Source organism: Notechis scutatus, chromosome Z (assembly GCF_049901735.1).
Source record: "Notechis scutatus isolate UNSWTSFEM ecotype Mainland chromosome Z, rNotScu1.2, whole genome shotgun sequence".
Classification (NCBI taxonomy): Eukaryota; Metazoa; Chordata; class Lepidosauria; order Squamata; family Elapidae; genus Notechis; species Notechis scutatus.
In genome coordinates this window covers 23,400,588-23,413,144 of record NC_142025.1, presented here as the reverse complement: position 1 = coordinate 23,413,144, position 12,557 = coordinate 23,400,588, and the positions used below count along the sequence as shown (strand labels likewise).

General features: G+C 41.8%; 1 protein-coding gene across 1 annotated transcript in view; it reads left to right on the top strand.

The window, feature by feature from the left end:
* OSBPL10 (oxysterol binding protein like 10) overlaps positions 1-8,397 on the top strand; it is an 83,607-nt gene extending 75,210 nt beyond the window's left edge. The window contains exon 10 of the mRNA XM_026681345.2: positions 7,130-8,397. Within this exon, the coding sequence (XP_026537130.2) occupies positions 7,130-7,177 (48 nt within the window). The 3' untranslated portion in view covers positions 7,178-8,397. The remainder of the gene's footprint in view (positions 1-7,129) is intronic.
* Positions 8,398-12,557: the final 4,160 nt, after the last annotated feature.

Here is a 12,557-nt window from a genome sequence, read left to right as displayed (position 1 = left end):
CCTCTAAGCATAATCTTTGAAAAATCTCTCAGGACCAGCTCCTTGCCAAACCTATGATCACAAGCCATGGTAATCCCCATTTTCAAAAAGGGAGACCCCAGCCTAGTTGAAAATTACAGACCAATCTCTTTATGCTGCGTCACCTGTAAAGTCATGGAATCAATTATTAACCAATCCATTATCCTCCACTTAGAGGCAAACAACCTACTCTCTAATAAACAATTTGGTTTCAGAAAAAAATTATCCTGTAATCTGCAACTCTTACACTGCAAAAACATAACTCAATCAAGGCAAAGCAATAGATGCAATCTACAATTCTGTAAAGCCTTCGATTCAGTGGTACAGGACAAACTACTACTAAAACTAAAATCTTATGGTATCTCTGGACAACTGCATAACTGGATAGAAACATTCCTGTCAAACAGACAACAAATGGTAGAAATTGGGGAGTGTCCTATCAAATTCTGTACCTGTCAACAGTGGTGTCCCCCAAGGTAGTGTTTTAGGACCAACTCTCTTCATACTCTATATAAATGACCTCTGTGATCATATTAAGAGCAACTGCGTTCTCTTCACTGATGATGTAAAGCTATTCAACACCACAGACAATACTACTACCCTTCAAAAAGACCTCGACTATGTATCAGAATGGTTAATCAAATGGCAACTTCAAATCTCAACCAATAAATGCTCTGTCTTACATATTGCCCAAAAAAATTGGATCAATTATCTAGTGAGCATTTCCATGACTGAGAGAAGACATGAACCTGGATGTATCCCCACTGCTACTCCTAATCCTCAGGACTGCCCCACACTAGCATGACTAATGTTGATGCAATAGAATGCCATGGTATGATCTAAGGCAGGGGTGGGCAAACTACGGCCCGCGGGCCACATCCGGCCCGTTGGTCTGTCCAATCTGGCCCGCCCCTGGGCCCTGCGCCGTGTGGCCCCCAAAGCTGGAAAACAGTGCAAAGCGTTCTCGGGGTAGGAAAGAAAAGAAGAACCTTGCAAAGGCCTCGGCTGGGAGTTCGAAATCACCCTCGAGTGCGACCTCTCCAAAGGTGAGTCTCCGCCGATCCCCCTTTTTTTTTCCGGGCTTAAACTTTGCAAAGGCAAAGTTTGCAGGTGGGGCGTCTTCCAGCCGAGGAGGAAGGGTTCCGCCCGGCGGCGGGCGGGCTGCTGGAGCCGGGCTGCTTGGAGCCACCTAAAGTTAGGCTGCTGCTGGTAGAGCCTTGCCCTGCCTTGGTGCCCCGTTTCCCGGCTCGGTGGTCCTGCTCGGGCGGCACTTTAAAAGCCTGCTCCCAGCACCCAAGCAACTTCCCAGCAACTTGCGGCTTCCTTTTTCCTCACGGGCGCTCACGCCTGGCCCTGAGCCGCACAGCGGAGGGGAAACCCGGAGCACCGCCAGGTCGTCTCCTCCAAGCAGCCCGCCCGCCCGCCGGGCGAACCTTCTCCCGCTCCTTGGCGGGAAGACGCTCCCCGCCTGCAAACTTTGCCTGTGCAAAGTTTAAGCCTGGAAGCCCGGAAACCCGAGCAACTTCCCAGCAACTTTCAGCTTCCTTTTAACTCGCGGGCACTCGTGCCTGGCCCCTAGCCGCACGGCGGAGGGGAAACCCGGAGCACCGCTGGGTCACCTCCTGCAAGCAGCCCGCCCACCTGCCCGCCAGGCAGAATCCTTCCCGCTCCTCGGCGGGAAGACGCTCCTGCTTGCAAACTTTGCCTGTGCAAAGTTTAAGCCTGGAAGCCTGGAAGCCCCGGAAACCCGAGCAACTTCCCAGGAACTTTCGGCTTCCTTTTAACTCATGGGCGCTTGCGCCTGGCCCCGAGCTGCGCAGCGGAGGGAAGCCTGGCGGGCGGGCGGGCTGCTTGGAGGGAGGCAACCCGGCGGTGCTCCGGCAGCAGCAACAGGCAGTTCCGCCCGGGCTCCGCTCAGGTGTCCAGCTGGGGCTATAAGGAGTTGCTACCGCCGGCGCAGCTCCGCGCGGCTCCAGTCCCGCATTGCCTTGGGAAGGAAAAGGCAAAAGCAGGAGCCGCTGAGCCTGAGCCTCCGGTGCCGCTGCTGCTGTTGCAAAGCACCACCGCGGCTCTTCCTTTTTGCCTTTCCCTTCCCGAGGCAACGTGGGACTGGAGCCGCGTGGAGCCGTGCGCGCGGTAGCAACTCCTGACTCAGGGGGCCTCCGAGGGGAGGAAGGAGGAGAAGAGGGGAAAGGGTGGGGGCGATTCCCCAAAAAATCTTGTGCTGACCCAGCCCGTCTGTCAAATTTTAAAAGTCAATGCGGCCCCCGAGCCAAAAAGTTTGCCCACCCCTGATCTAAGTGCTAGAGCCCACTGTAACTACATAGCCAAAAAAGCATTAAGAGTTGTTAATCTAATCCTACGTAGCTTCTTCTCTGGTAATATCACACTAACTAGAGCGTACAAAACATTTGCTAGACCTATACTTGAATACAGCTCATCAATCTGGAAGCCATATCATGTATCTGATTGAAAAAGTCCAGAAATATTTCACAAGAAGAGTTCTCCACTCCTCTACTCATTGCAGAATACCTTATGCCACCAGACTTGAAACTCTAGACCTAGAAAACTTAGAACTACGCTGCCTCAGGTCCGATCTAAATATAGTATATAAAATCATACATTGTAATGTCCTACCTGCAAATGAATACTTCAGCTTCAATCATAACAATACAAGAGCACACAATAGATACAAACTCAAGGTTAACCGCACCAAACTTGACTGCAGAAGATACGACTTCAGCAACGAGTGGTCAATGTTTGGAATACTCTACCTGACTCTTCCCCAAACCACAAAACTTTAACCCGAGTCTGTCTACTATTGATTTCACCCCCTTCCTAAGAGGACTGTAGGGGGCGTGCATAAGCACAACAATCGTGCCTACCATACCTGTCCTATTGTTTCTTTTTATTTTTCTTATATAAGTATCTATCTCATGTATTCAAAACTATGTTTATTCTTATACCTGTATCTTGTAAGCGATTGACAAATCAAATAAATATAGATAGATAGATAGATAGATAGATAGATAGATAGATAGATAGATAGATAGATAGATAAAAGATGGCTGGCAGCCAATTAGTCCAACCAGAAAAGCCTTGACAGAATTCTTCAGATAAGCCAGTATCTGTACACACAATGCTGGGTCCTTAGAGCGTCTTAGAACGTTTTTGCCTTCTACAGAGCAAAAACCCTTTGAAACCAGGCTTATATTCCCTGAAGGGAGGGGCCATTAATTGGCATTCTTACTCCTGAGTGGCCCTCTGCTGCTTTTCTGTGAATCATCCTGCACTCACTCGCACTTAGCACAGGCTCCTCAGGAACCTCCTCCTCACTGCTGCCAGCTAACCATAACAACCATTTACACCCTTCCCTCATAATATTGAAAGATTTGTTTAGTTTTTATTGTGTCATTAATGTATAACGCTATGCCGCTTTTGCTTTGTTGTGCTAGGGAGGTTATAGTTTCCCATTTTTAGGATAGTCCAATACTTTATTGTGTTGCTTTTTAATATGTACTTCCTGTAAACAAATTATATCCAGTTTTAGTTTCTCTAGTTTGTTAAATATCCTTTTTCTTTTTATTGCTGAATTCAGTCCATTTATGTTAATTGACATTCTTTATTTCTTCTCCTATGTCTTTATTTATAATAGGGTTTAGTTGCTCTTGTCATTCTTATGTCTTATGCTTCCTTTGGTCTCACTTCTTCTCTTCTTACTCTTTCTTCTTGTTCTTTTTCCTCTCCGCTGTCGTCAATTCCTCTCTCTTGCTGCTTCTTAATTTCTTCTGTTTCCCTCATTTTCTCTTCCTCTTCCTCTCGAATGATGCGCTTTCTCTATGGAATCTAATCTGTGTCTCTGTGTCTCTGTTTCTGCCATGTCACCATTGTTCCCTCTGATATCAACCATCTGAAGTTGATCCCTCTTTTAATTTGACATTTTGCCACCAACTGTATTCCTTCTCAAATCTCTTACTTTTCTTGGTATTTGCTTCAAAACTGTTATTCCTTTCCCTTTATATTTCAATGGATCATCTCTCTTTCTGCAAGATTTCTGTTCTTATGGCTTTCTTTGTGAACCTAACATATACCTCTCTTGGTAGCTTATTCCTCAATGCATATCTGGTTTCTCCTCTAAATATTTCATCTATATCAGTCATCACTTTTCTTTGGTCACCTCCAAGGCCCTTACCAGCAAGTCTACCATTAGTTCTGCTAGGTTTCTCCCCATTTCTTCGTCAATGTTTTGGAATCTTAAATAATAGTCAGCATGATCCATCTCCAATGAAATAATTGTCAAAACATGGTCAAGACTATCAGGGAGATCTCACATTTTGTTGAGGCTTTAAACAGGATCCATTGGACCAGATCTCCACCCTAAAAATTGCTTTGCCCCAATGTATTACAGTGCCAATTCTGAAGAAGGCAAAAAACCAAAATGTACTGGTAAATTACAAGAACACACACACACACACACACACACACACACACTGCCTTCTAACCCTGCTGGAGCAGGTGATTGGGCTAGAATAGATATCTCATTATCTTTCTCCTCCCTCCCTCCCTCCATCTTTATTTCTTTTTCTTTCTGTCGCTTCCTTCCATCCCCCTCTCTTTCTTTGTCCCTTTTTCTTTCTTTCACTTTTCTCTTTCTTTTTTTGGTTGTTTTTTTAAGTCTTAAAGTCTCCTTTTTCTTTTCCTCCTTCTCCCTTTCTTCCCCAAATAAAGTTACTTGTTCATCAAAGATGGCTTCTTCTTTGTCCAAATCATCTTGTTGCGCAGTCAGTTTCTCATAGGTGCAAATCGCCATTTCTAAAAATTGAAAAAGAGAGCCAAGAGAGTACTTCCCTTCTTGTTCCTCTTCTTTGTATTTTTTGAATTCAATTTTCAATTCATCCACAAGTGATGCCATTGTAGAGAGAAAATTTTTTCTTCTTCAAAACAACCACCCAAGTGTTTTTAGTCCTTCAAAGATAATTTCCAAAAGTCCCAAAGTCACCAAACAGTCCAAATAAGCTGTTTCTTTTAGCACTTTCTTCTTTCTTCACTTTCTCTTTCTGGGGTTACTGTTTAGTTGCAATATTCCAGTTAAAATGTATCTTTTAGAAGTCTTGTTAGTATTTAATGATTCTTTAAAATTCTAGGCAATCTCCTTGCTTCCAAATCCTGCTCCAGTTCTTTTCCTCTCACTTCCCACTTAGAACAAAAGAGATTTTTTTTTCTGTTCGTTGTCAACGTTAGGAAGGAGACTGAAAAAAATAGAACTTTCCCTTTTAACTTTCATTCACCGCTTGTAAATCTCTGGGAACGATGTATCTTTTGCAAGTTTTAAGTTCCAGGGTACCTTCATTGTTTCTTTGTCCCAGTCATCAAAAAAACTTTCACTTCTTCTTAACTCCTCCTGCACTTTCTTTTCCGTCTGAGCGCTTCTTTGTGGCGGCCACTTCTGACTGCCGCTCTACCGCCTTCGGACAAGGGAGTTTAGCCGGCTTGGGAAGAGAGGTGCGATATCTCTCGACCCTGCCAGATCCCCCCTGTCTTCACCACCTTCTACGGAGGTGGCTAGCCCTGAAGCCAGGTGGCTCAGGGCACTCCAGCAGCGAGCGCAGGCAGAAACCGCGCACGATCGCAGATTCCTGCCTGCCCCGAAGCACTGCAAACCGGAAATCTCCACTTTTCTCTTTCTTTTTTTCCTTCTCTCTCTCTCTCTCTCTTTCTTTTCTCTCTCTCTCTTTCCCTCTCTCAGGCTCACCCCATTGACTTGGTGCATTGCTCCGCTCGGACTTGCTTGGGCAGGTCCCTCCGGTGCAGCGGGCTCAATGGGGTGGACCTGTGGGGCCGGCACCTAGAACACGGCAGTGGCGGCACATTTGAAAAGTAGAGCAAAGCCAGAGGTCGGTAATTTTTGTTGCAAAGAATCACAAAAGCTTCTGGGTTGTGCACAAGAAGGGACACACATGGCAATGCAATTCAGCAACATAAAATAAAGAAATACAAATAAAACAAATCAGCAAGAATTGGCACTACTAGAATCTAATCAGAGATGGTTTGTCGATTCTAGTCCAAAGACCTGCTCCAGCAGGGTTAGAAGGGTTAGAAGGGAATGTGTGTGTATGTGTGTGCATGGCTGTCAAAACTCCAAAAACAGGTCAAGTAGCTCTGGGGAGGCCAGTCATAAATTAGAACACTTGCTAAGCAACCGGCCATTAAGTGAGGACCACTTGTTTGCCAGTCACCTGGCCATGCCCACCCAGTCACATGACCACCAAACCATACCTACCCAGTCATGTGACTAGCAAGCCATGCCGAGCCAGCAAGCCACGCCAGCCAATCACATGACCAGCAAGCCACATGACCAGCAAGCCACGCCCACCCAGTCACATGACCAGCAAGCCACACCCTCAAATTAGGCCATGCCCACAGAAATTTGAATCCCACACCCGGGTGGGGGACACTGAGGATGAGTTTGTAGCACCAATGGGGCGGTGGACTGAAAAAGTTTGGGAACATCCTACATCTAAATTTGGACTAAATCCAGAACATTAAGGTTTAAATTGGTCTATGAGAGCCAGACTACACAACTTTCAACAGCCATTAAATGACAGTAAAGAAATGAACCAATCATCCAGTTTTTGTATAACCTACATCTAGCAGTCGTAGCTTAAGATGAAACAGTGGAGTATCTTTAATTCAGAGAAGCAAAAGTGAAATATGAAAAGCTAAGATATTGTTCTGTAGTGGATTGTATTCATGGAGTATACTTCCAGTATAGCAGCTTATTTTTATATTAAGATTTTTTAAAGCAGGCTGTATTATTAGTCATTATTATAATTATGCTGAACATCTAGATTTCTTTTTTCTACTTTCTTTTTTAAGTTTTCTGTTAAGATGATGATGCTAAAAAGATTAAATCAAAAACAAAAATCTGAATTTTTTAAAACTAAGTAGTGTGTTCAATTTACTTCATGAGAAAGTATTGCCAAAATAATGTCAAAAAATATTTTGGATGTCGATATTTTCTTAACAGAGATCTTATTATATTTTATTATATTTTTGACAAGTTCTTACGTTAATATAGATGCTTATCTGCAATTTTTGTAATTTTTTTCAGGGCGATGGGTGGATGTACTTTAATCCCCTCTGGAAGAGTCATTGCTAAATTCACCTGGATTCAAATACCCATTTTCTAAAGGCATTAAATAGATGCATTATTTAATCTTCAGATGTGATTGTCTTCTTGTTTATTAAAGCTGCATTTTGTAAATAATGTACCTCAAAATGAAAAACTCAAGTTTATTGAAGAGCCATTCTATATACATATATTAGAAGTTGGACATGCTTTCTGTGTGTTGATACCATATGTTTATATTGTATATAATATACATATCACACAGACAGTAATTAAATATCTGACCTTTTGCAATGAAATCAGTGTATACCACATTGCTTGCAGGATCAGACTTCACATTATTATCACTTTCTAGTATTGATAAATTTTTGTATTTTTCACACTGCCAAAGTTTTGCACTTAAAGCCACTGAATAACTTACAGCTGTAACAGAGCCTGCCTAAAGAACATATTTTGACAAGAATATTTTTGTTAGTTTGTTTGAATGTAACATATAAAAGCAGATTTCTGCCTTTGTGGGTCATTCTGAAACTTTATTTCCTGGTACCATGTAGGAAAACAGAAATATCTAAGCGATTTTGTTAGCCATTGACCCCTTCCTTTTCATTATGTACGTTGTGTACCTAATGTATTTTTGTTGGTTTTTTTGAACAGTGTAGATATTTGATAACTTTATGATCGGTAGATGAACCAGAGATTTCTGAAACAGTTTTAATTTTTCAAATGCATTGAGAGTTGTTTGGCTTCTGTATCCAGTTTTGTTGACTGCATCAATTTATTTTATTTTTCATATTTGTAGACAGTCCATCTTCCTCAAAGAGAGAAACATAAATGCAGAACTTACTTATAGGATCATTGAAATAATTTGTTCAAAAAAGGCTAGCTGTGAGGTGACTGTTTCAGCACAATTCCAAAAAGTGGAAGGAAAGACTTCTTCCACATCATTTGTTGCTATAACAACCAAAGCTAGAATCCAAATTGTGTTATTTGCTATGAAGTGTTTCCTTGCAATAAAACTCTTAACTTTTGGAGAAAAGATTAGGAAAGCAATTTAGATTCCATAAAATGGTTTGTGCTATTTAGAATACCCATTCTGTTGTACCAGCCAGCTGGTTTGCATAGTCATCTCAGCCAACTAGAACGATGTATGAGACAGCCTAGCTTCCTCAAGATGAGGGAGATGCAAACTGCCTGTAACTTCAGAATGGTCCAACTGATTGTTAATCATGTATGGAGAAGTAGCCATGGGTGGGATTCTACCGGTTTGCACTGGTTCTATAGAACCGGTTGTTAATGTTAGTTGTAAGAACTAGTAAAACCTACCCCTGCCTGGCCCTGCCCCTCTCTGCCGCTCCTATGGGCCAAAAACCGTGTTTTTTTTACTGCACATGCACAACATTTTTCGCACGTGAGTGAAAATCATTGCCTCATTCTCCCCCACCCGCCCCTCCCTTCACTATCCCCGTCCCCCCATCCCTATCCACCGCTCCTACACTAAAAAACCCTGAATTTTTTACTGCGCATGCACAAAAATCCTTGTCTCATTCTCCCCCTGCTCGCCCTGACATATAGCGCATGTGTGCTACCTACAAAAATTTTCCTGCCCGGCACCATCGCTCCCACCACTAGCAGCAGCAACAGCAGCTCAGCCAGCCAGCCAGCCAGCCAGCCAGCCGTCGCTGCCTGCCTTCTGCCTCCCTGCTGAGTGAGTGAGGGCAAGCCGCAAGCCCTAGTTGCCACCGCCGCTAACCGCCCTCGCCTGGCCAGTCTGCCTCCCAGGCTGTACCTTGCCTGGATTGCCTCCCAGGCCAGCCTGTCTGTCTTGCCTGGACTGCCGCGCTGGCTGCCATTAAAGACGACATAAGCCCTGGCTGCCACCGCTGCTAGCTGTCCTCGCCCACTCGGACTACCTACCCCAGCCTCCAAAGACACGGATTGGTAAGTACGACCTCCAACCCGGGCACCTACCTGCCGCCACCAGTCCCGGTTGAGTGCTGACTCCCGGGATGCCCATCACCCTCGCTGACGCCCCCTGCCTCACCCGCTTCACCTCATCTTCCCTCAACCATGGCCCTCCATTGTTGCTGCCTTGTCTTCCCCACCACTGATTGGTAAGTGAAGAGGCAAAGCAGCAAGCCCTGCTGGTCCCCTACCTCCTGCTGCTGCTGCTGCTGCCACCGCCACCAGCCCAGTCAAGTACCAACTCCTGGGCCGGCCACTGCTGCCTTGCCCACATGGCGGCTGCCATCTTGGCTAGGCTGGCACCATCTTCCCTTGCCCACCATGGCCCAAGGGTTGCTGCCTTGCCTTCCCATCCCCAATTGGTAAATGAGGAAGCAAAGCAGCAAGCCCCGCTGGTCACCTACCTTCTCCTGCCACCACTACCGCCTGGTTGAGTGCCGACTCCTGGGCCAGCCAGTCCTTAGTCTTCATTGAAGACTAAGGAGGAGGACTCCGGCGTAGCTGGCTAGTCAAGTTGCCTGCCTCATTTTTGGTAAGTTGCTTTTTATTTTTTTTTATTTTTTTCGTATCATAAATAAATACATAAATAAAAAAACAACTTACCAAAAATGAGACAGGTAACTTCTTTTTACATTGTTGTTATACATTATCTGTTTCTGCTTAAATCAATATATAGCAACATCAGTGTAACAAGAAGTTGCATGCATGAATTGACTTCCGGTTTGTAGGGCTTCGGCGGCAGCAGGAATCCGCGATCGTGCGCGGTTTCTGCTTGCGCTTGCCGCTGGAGTGCCCCGAGCCACCCGGCTTCGGGGCTAAGTCACCCCGTAGAGGTGACTGAAGATAGGGGAGACCCAGCAAGGCTTGAGGGGAGCCGAACCTCTCCTCCCCAGCTGGCTTAACTCCCTTTTCCGAAGGCGGTAGAGCAGCGGTCAGAAATGGCCGCCACAAAGAAGCACTCATCCGGAAAAGAATGTGCAGGAGGAAGCTAAGAAGTGAAAGTTTTGGCTGACCGGGATAAGAAGCAACATTCAAGATACCCTGGAATTTAAATTTTAAAATAGGATACATCGCTCCCAAAGATCCGGAAGCAGCGAATGAAAGTGAAAAGGGAAAGTTTGTTTTTTCTCATTCTCCTTCCTTACGGTGACAGCAGATGAATGAGAAATTGGAAAAACCCGCTTTGGCAACAGCAGGTAATTAAACTGGAAAATTAAAGCCAAGGGGACAATAAAGATTTCTGATCACTGAAAAAAATGTTTCTTGCTGTAAGTGGGAAGGGAGAGGAAAAGAATAAGAGTAAGATCTGGCTGGAGGAGACTGCTTGGAATTTTAAAAGAATCTAAAGTTAAATTGTAACAAGACTTCTAAAAGATACATTTTAATTGGAACTTTGTAACTGAATTGTAGCCCCAGGAAGAGAATGTGAAAAAAGAAGAAAGTGTTAAATGAAACAGCTTGTGTGTATTTGGACTGCTTGGTGACTCTGGGACTTTTGGAAATTATATTTCAATGATTAAAAACACTTGGGTGGTTGTTTAATTTTTTTTTTACAATGGTATCACTTGTGGATGAACTGAAAATGGAATTCAAAAAATATAAAGAAGAGGAACAAGAAGGGAAGGGCTCTTTTGGCTCCGTTTTTTATTTTTTAGAAATGGTGATTTCTACATATGAGAAACTACAAGAACAAGAAGATTGGGACAAAGAAGAAGCCATCTTTAATGAACAAGTAACGTTATCTGGGGAAGAAAGGGGAAAGGGGGGAAAGAGAATGGAGAATTTAAGACCTAAAAAAACAACCAAAAAAGGGAAAAATAAGGTGAGAAGTGGATATAATGTTAGAATGCAACAGAAAAGAGGAATACAGAAGAGGGAAATGGAGATGGAGAGACAAGGGGGTAAAAAGGGCAGAATGAAGAAGCAAGGGAGGAAGGATGGGAAGAGAAGCTACAAAGGTTTGAAACAAGATGTAAAGAAACAGGATTTATTTAGAGATAATGGGTAAAATATAACTGAAAATGAGATTCTGCAAAGGTACATAAGACTGTATTGTTGTATTTGTATTAAAAATAATGTTAGAAAATTGGAATAACATATGATTATAAAATGGGATAAAATATTCAATGTAATTCAGTGAAACTTTTTTTTTCTTGAACAAAATAAATGAAATGAAATATGAGAGAATTGGTTTAAGAAGGAATGGGAACATTTTAATTACATAATGTTTTAAAATATAAATGAAATGGGGGGGAAGTAACTACGTAAAATTTATAACTGTTCCCATAGAAGCATGATACCTATTTGAAAAGGAATGTGTAAAATGTTTAAGATTTAAATGAATATTAATTTTAATGATAGAGTTCAATTGGTATGGATTGTTGTTTTAATTATACTATATAGTTATATTAAAATAGTTTTAGAATGTACTAAGCAGAATCCGAATGAAAGTTATGTATTATATTAAGTGTTAAATTTAGGGGAAAGATATAAAGGCGTCATATTCCAATCACTGATAACAGGATAAATTTTGTGTTAATGAGAAAAGATAATAGACAGCTGAAACAGGACAGACAAAGGATATAAGTATAATGATTTAAATTAAGATGAAATAAATAAAATAGAATTAAGAGAGTGAAAAGAGGGGAGAAACTATATAAAAATGTAGAATGGTAATAAGATATGGAATGGTATATAAAAGTGAGCATGAACTTGAATTTATGTCTGTACGAAGAGATGTAACCCGGGATCAAGCTGCTTTCAAAAAAGATGTTTTATGTTTTTCATGTTTTGTGTTTTGTTTGTATATGTGTTTTTTAAAAATTAATAAAATTTTTGGAAAAAAAAAAAAGAAGTTTCATGCATACATAAATGATTTTTTTTTAAATAAAAGTTTTTTATTTTTATTTTTAAACATAAAACAAACAAAAAATAAACCACCTTCAGTTACCATCTTCAGTGTGTTGGTTGGTACAAATCACTTCTGCACAATCTCTGCAATCTTTCCCTTCAAATTTGCATTAATCCTTATATCATAAATCCACGATATATATTTATATTATTACTAATATTACATCATTTTATGTGAACAAATCACCATTTTTACTTAATCTACTTTATAATGTTCATTTCATCATCACCAATCTATTCTATAACAATATATCCTTACTTTACCTTACCTCTGTAATTTTATTATACTTATAACGTATTATAAAATATTTCATAAATGAAAAAGCAAAGCAGAAACAAATATCAATAAGTACAGCAGTGTAACAGAAAAAATATTTAAATTTCTTTGTATCGGCTTATTTCTAATTTTGTTAATTATATCAACATGTTTATAATTATCAACCTTCTCTATTTAATTCATACATAGCAATGATCATTCTCTGCCTAATTTCTACCTCTTATCTCTATCCATTTCTGCACATTGTAATTTTTTAATTTC